Source organism: Sorex araneus, chromosome X (genome assembly GCF_027595985.1).
Source record: "Sorex araneus isolate mSorAra2 chromosome X, mSorAra2.pri, whole genome shotgun sequence".
Classification (NCBI taxonomy): Eukaryota; Metazoa; Chordata; class Mammalia; order Eulipotyphla; family Soricidae; genus Sorex; species Sorex araneus.
This window is the reverse complement of record NC_073313.1, coordinates 363,100,536-363,106,535: the sequence shown is the minus strand read 5'-3', so window position 1 is coordinate 363,106,535 and position 6,000 is coordinate 363,100,536. Positions and strand designations below refer to the sequence as shown.

Genomic DNA, 6,000 nt, shown 5'->3' with positions numbered 1-6,000 from the left:
TAGTGGGTGGGGGCCTCCAAAACAGTGCTCAACAGACCCTGGGGTCCTCTTATAGCAATTCTCCAACAACCGGGCCAATGGTTCAATTTGACGGCTTGAGGATATGGCATTTCTTGTAATGGGCGTTGTTAAGGATTATCCAGGCCTTCCTGCCAGTATGAGGGGTGATGTGGCTAGGGGATGGTGGTTCCAAGGATGCTCTCTCCCACAAGTGGGTGGCCATGTGGTCACGGGATTCAAACCTGGTTGTCTTAAACCAGGGCTATCTCTTTGGTCCTATATTTCATTTAACTTTACCTTTCAAAGGTCAACACAGTGAAATTGGTGACAGGTGCACTGTGGGAGCACAGAGGAACCTAGAGGCAGAAGAGCGACGGTCCATCCACCCGTGGACACGGTTCCTCAAGGCCCATGGGGCCTTGGCCGTGCATTCTCCTCCTGGGACTGCTGCTGCTACCAGGCTGGGGTAAGTGCCTCTCATTTATGAAGCGTCAGTTTGTCTGGTGTCCAGAATGGTCTAAGTGGCACCGGGGAGAGGGATGTCTGTTGTGAGTGGAGAGGAAGGTAGCATGCACAGCTGGAAGGCAGGAATGCTGAGGGCTGAGCAAGGAGGCTATGGGGGGAGGAGCACGAATTGGGGGTAGGGGAGAAGAGCAGAGGCAGATCACGGGTGGAGATGAGGGGTACAAAACCTGGATTCCGGTGGTATGTTGCCTGGGACACGTTTTTCTCTCCCCCTTGACTTTTCCCTTAAAAATCCAACGATTGCTATTATAACTGCCACTGCTACTTACTGCAGTTACTGCAGCTTCTACAGCTTTTATTGCTGCTGCTGCTGCTGCTGGGGAAGGTGGGGGCTCCTGCAGTCAGTCCCCCACACATGCCAAGCAACAACTGCCGCTAAATTTTGGGAGAGTCAAACATTGTATGTGGATCTCATGGAACTGGACATTGTTTAAAGGTCACCTGTAATAGGATTCCTATGTGTTGACACATCTTTCAGAACTCTGATTTTGCCTAATTTGTCTACGGCTTATCATCTTAATTCAACAGCAGTGTATTCTGAATTATATTATTTTGGGGGGAAGTCTGCATTTTTATTCTTTAGAGATGTCTTTGAACTTCACGTGCATTCATATTGTCAATTTCTGTCAAGGAAAACCCATAGGGGTTTTGCTGGTAGTAGGTTTGAATTCTGTGAATCAACAATAGACATATTTCGAATATTGAGTCTTCCAAAACTTAAGCATATATTTAGATTTGTATTACCTCCCTGTGTTTTATAATTTTTCTCTCTTGGGTTCCTGCATGTCTTACGCTAATTTTATTCTTAGTATGTGATATTTTTGTAGATAGAATTAAATATTTACTTTGAAAGGGCTATGGTATATAGGAATAATATTAATTTCTATATAGTGATTTTGAATTCATTACACTATATAGTTCAAGAAGTTGTGTGTATATTTTTTGGACTCTATACATGCATAATCCTGCCGAAGAATTATTTTGTTGTTCACTTTTCAATACATCTTTTATTTCTTTTCCATTTTTGTACTGGCTGGTGCCTCCACTACAGTTGTTTTTTTAATATTTGAAACTTTATTTAAACATCTTGAGTTACAAAGTTGTTCATAATACAGTTGTTTTGAGTATTCAATATTCCAACACCAATTCTATCACCAATGTGACCTTCCCTCCACCAATGAACCCAGTTACCTACCCCTACCCCTTACTCCAAGCCTGCTCCCTTAGCAGGTACAAAATACTTCATTTCATATTGCTTATTACAACATATATCTCATAATGGTATCACTAAAGTCATTATCTGAGGATTTACTGAGCTGTTAAGTGCTAATTGAGCTTTCTGTGTTATTGTTTTCACTCATTGAGCTTGTGGGCTTCTATGCAACTTTCCCATCTAATATGCCATGCTCTTACTGGGCTATCAGTATTGTGAAATTTGGAGATGTCTTCTGTGGCTGTATGCTCCAATGGCTGTGAAACTGGAATGATTTGGCAGCTTGCCATCTCAGCTAGGTCTTTATACACTGGTGGAAGTTGGATATAGGTGGGATAACGGGCCTCAAAAGGACACAGGGCAGGGACTTGGCCCACCCCCATCTTGAGAGGGATACAGTGATGTGGGCCTAGAGACCAGACCCACCTGTGAGGCTGAGCTGCAGCAGCATCTCTGTGCCACTATAGTTCAGTTTTTTTTTTTCTTTTAAAAAATTTTTTATTAGTGAAACACCATGTGGTACAGTTGTAGACTTACAAACTTTCATGCTTGCATTTCAGTTATACAATGATTGAGTACCCATCCTTCCAACAGTGCCCATTCTCCACCACCAATGATCCCAGTATCCCTCCCACCACCCCAAGCCCACCCACCCCTCTACCCTGCCTCTGTGGCAGAGTATTCCCTTTTGCTCTCTCTCTCCTTTTGGGTGTTGTAGTTTGCAACAGAGGTATTGAGTGACCATTGTGTTCAGTCTATAGTCTACTTTCAGCCCGCATCTCCCATCCTGAGCGGATCCTCCAGACTCCTTTACCCTCCTCTATTTGGGCTGCTCTTTCTCCCAGCATGTGTGACCGGCTTCCAAGCCATGGAACAGATCTCCTGGTACTTATCTCAACTATTCTTGGGTGTTAGTCTTCCATTCTGTTACTTTATATTCCACAGATGAGTGCAATCTTTCTGTGTCTGTCCCTCTCTTTCTTTTTTTTTAATAGTCTATTTTTAATTAGTGAATCAACGTGAGGGTACAGTTACAGATTTATACATTTTTGTGCTCACGTTTCCCCCATACAAAGTTCGATAACCCATTCCTTCACCAGTGCCCATTCTCCACCACCAGTAAACCCAACATCCCTCCCACCCTCCCCAGTCCCATCTCCCCCCACCCCACACTGCCACTATGGCAGGGTATTCCCTTTTGTTCTCTCTCTCTGATTAGGTGTTATGGTTTGCAATAAAGGTGTTGAGTGGCCATTGTGTTCAGTCTCTAGTCTATATTCGGCCCGCATCACCCTTCCCCCACATGACCTCCGACCACATTTTACTTGGTGTTCCCTTCTCTGAGTTGCCCAGAATGAGAGACCAGCCTCCAAGCCATGGAGACAACCTCCTGGTACTTATTTCTACTATTCTTGGGTGTTAGTCTTATAGTCTATTATTCTATATTCCACAGATGAGTGCAATCTATCTATGTCTGTCTCTCTCTTTCTGACTCATTTCATTTAGCATGATACTTTCCATGCTGATCCACTTATATGCAAACGTCATGACCTCATTTTTTCTAACAGCTGCATAGTATTCCATTGTATAGATGTACCAGAGTTTCTTCAACCAGTCATCTGTTCTAGGGCACTCGGGTTTTTTCCAGATTCTGGCTTGTGCCACTACAGTTTTTATAGAAGAGATAGCTGTGGGCGTTCTCATCTTATTCTGATTCCAAATTGAGAGGAAATTTAAGTAATTAAAAATTTATCAGTAATTATGATTTTTTGGTCAGGCTTCTCTGCAGATAGTATTCTTTTGAGCAGAGGTCATGCCCACAGTAATCTGTTAGAAAATTTAGCTAATTAAAATTTGACTGCAATCACTTCAGATCTTAATCAGTTTTTGACTATGTAACCAGCTATTTCAGGATAATCTTATATTTTCTTGTCCCAACAATTCAACTAGCCATTTCTTCAAGATTCCAGCTGCTGGTATAAGTTGTTACTTAATTACCAAGATCTGGGTGCTATGTGTATTCATTGATTGTTCACTGAAACTATGTCTATGGTTTTTGAGTGGGGAGAATGAGAACATTTAAAAAGTGAAGTTATACAGATATCTCTACTCTTAGCTAGAATTGGGACATTTTGTCTTTTCTCTTCATTTTAGACTTTCTTTTTTATCATTCTCTTTTTAAAGATTTTTAAATTTTATTTTCATGAAGTTGTTCATGATAATTATTTAATCATTCTCTTACAGTAAAAACCAGAATAATGAAACTTCAGTGAACTTACTCATTTGCTGAATTATATGGTACATTTGTTATAACAATCATACTACCACCAAAAAAATGAAGTTCAAAGTTTTTTTGCTGTTGTTTTGTCCTTAGAGTATTTCCCACTCAAAGTATATAATAAAAGCCCTTTGTCCAAAATAATTTGGATTATTTTTCTTTTGTATTTTGTGTAGTTATGTTATAAATTTGACATGCAGTTAATTTGGTATCTATATTCAATTGTAGGGTTTCTCCCCATTTTTGTTTATTTCACTTTATATTTTGAATATGAAATTATACATTATATGTTCAAAAGGAAAACTATGTGAAAAGACATACTCAGAGAAGTTCCATTTCTTCCCTGGTTCTTCTATATTTCTTTCCCACTCACTATATTGGCTTTTGAAAATATTCTTATTTTTGTTTCCTTCTTATGCAAAGGAGAATCTACTTTTTTGGCATCTTGACTTTTCCATTTGATACTGTATTCTCATATTATTCTCTTACTAAGCCAGAGATTTCTTTAATTTTCTCCCAATGATAAAATGTTCTTATTATGTGTCATATGTGTCCTTTTATAAATAGAATCATGGACAAAATCTTTTCTATTTTGCTGGAGGTGGAGATACAGCTTGAAATAAATTCACAGAAATGGGATTTCTGAATCAACGGGTAAATTCACAAAAGAATTCTGTGAAATTTTGCCCACTTTTCCTCCATAAAGATGGTCTCATTTAACATTTGTGCTAAAAGTATATTTAAAAGTGAACAATTTCCCACAGCTTGAATATAGAGTATGGAGTCAAACTTTAGAGCTTTTGCAAATGTCACAGATGATGAATGTTATTTTAATTTCTCTGATTATATAGGAAGGACTGGAGCCATATCACAGTGGGTAGGGCATTTGCCTTGCACGAAGCGGACCCTGACTCGATTCCTCCATCCCTCTTGGAGAGCCTGGCAAGCTACCGAGAATATCTCACCTGCACGGCAGAGCCTGGGAAGCTCCCTGTGGCATATTCGATATGCCAAAAACAGTAACAACAAGTCTCACAATGGAGACGTTACTGGTGCCCGCTTGAGCAAATCCATGAGCAACGGGATGACAGTGATATAAAAAATAGAGTACCTTTTCATATTTTTGATTGGACGTCTGTTCTCAGATTTAAAAGAATGCAAAAAGAGTTCCTCACGTTAGGCCTTTTCAGGTTTTGACTTGCAACCTGTTTGATAATGTCCTGTATTATTCCAAGAAATTCATATGGACAAGCTCAAATTTAAGGACTAGAGAAATATACAATCCTTTTATTGGGAAGAGCTGCAGGACTTAAAGTGAAAGACATTCAAGGGGAGCAAGAGTTGTGGACATCTATAACCAATTTCACTTACCTTTATTGATCACTTCTAGTAACTTATGGTTGAAAACTGGATTTATTTGCTAAAATAGAAATTTGGTATCCTGTGTTAATTTTTCTGGGTTTATTGGTTTGATATTTTAGTATCTTGCTTTGATTATGCTCTAGAATCCTTCTTCTTTGGGGTAATGAGCCACTAGCATCTTGGTTCTGTATTTTATTTATTTATTTAAATTTTATTTATTTATTTATTCATTTATTGCTTTTTTTTGGGTCACACCTGGCGATGCACAGGGGTTACTTCTGGCTCATGCACTCAGGAATTACTCCTGGCGATGCTCAGGGGACCATATGGGATGCTGGGAATCGAACCCAGTTTGGCCGCATGCAAGGCAAACGCCCTACCCACTGTGCTATCACTCCAGTCCCCTGTATTTTATTTTTTCTGTATTTTTTTTAACCTGACATAAGTCACTCATAGTCCTTCTTGGTTTAATGATCAGTAAATGATTTGGACAGAGGCTGGGTTTAAGCACTGTGGTGTCTGAAGACTCTGTTGATTGACTTGTGTATAGGTTAGGGGATGAATAAAGTTGCCACCAATTTTCAAGTTTACTGTTAATTTTACATAGGTCTCTTCAGGCCTT

General features: G+C 39.6%; 1 protein-coding gene across 1 annotated transcript in view; it reads left to right on the top strand.

Annotated features, from left to right (window-relative positions):
- Positions 1 to 376: 376 nt before the first annotated feature.
- Positions 377 to 6,000, top strand: part of LOC101550540 (phospholipase B1, membrane-associated-like) — a 90,997-nt gene continuing 85,373 nt past the window's right edge. Inside the window, exon 1 of the mRNA XM_055121361.1 lies at positions 377 to 466. Coding sequence (XP_054977336.1) covers positions 412 to 466 — 55 coding nt within the window. The 5' untranslated portion in view covers positions 377 to 411. The remainder of the gene's footprint in view (positions 467 to 6,000) is intronic.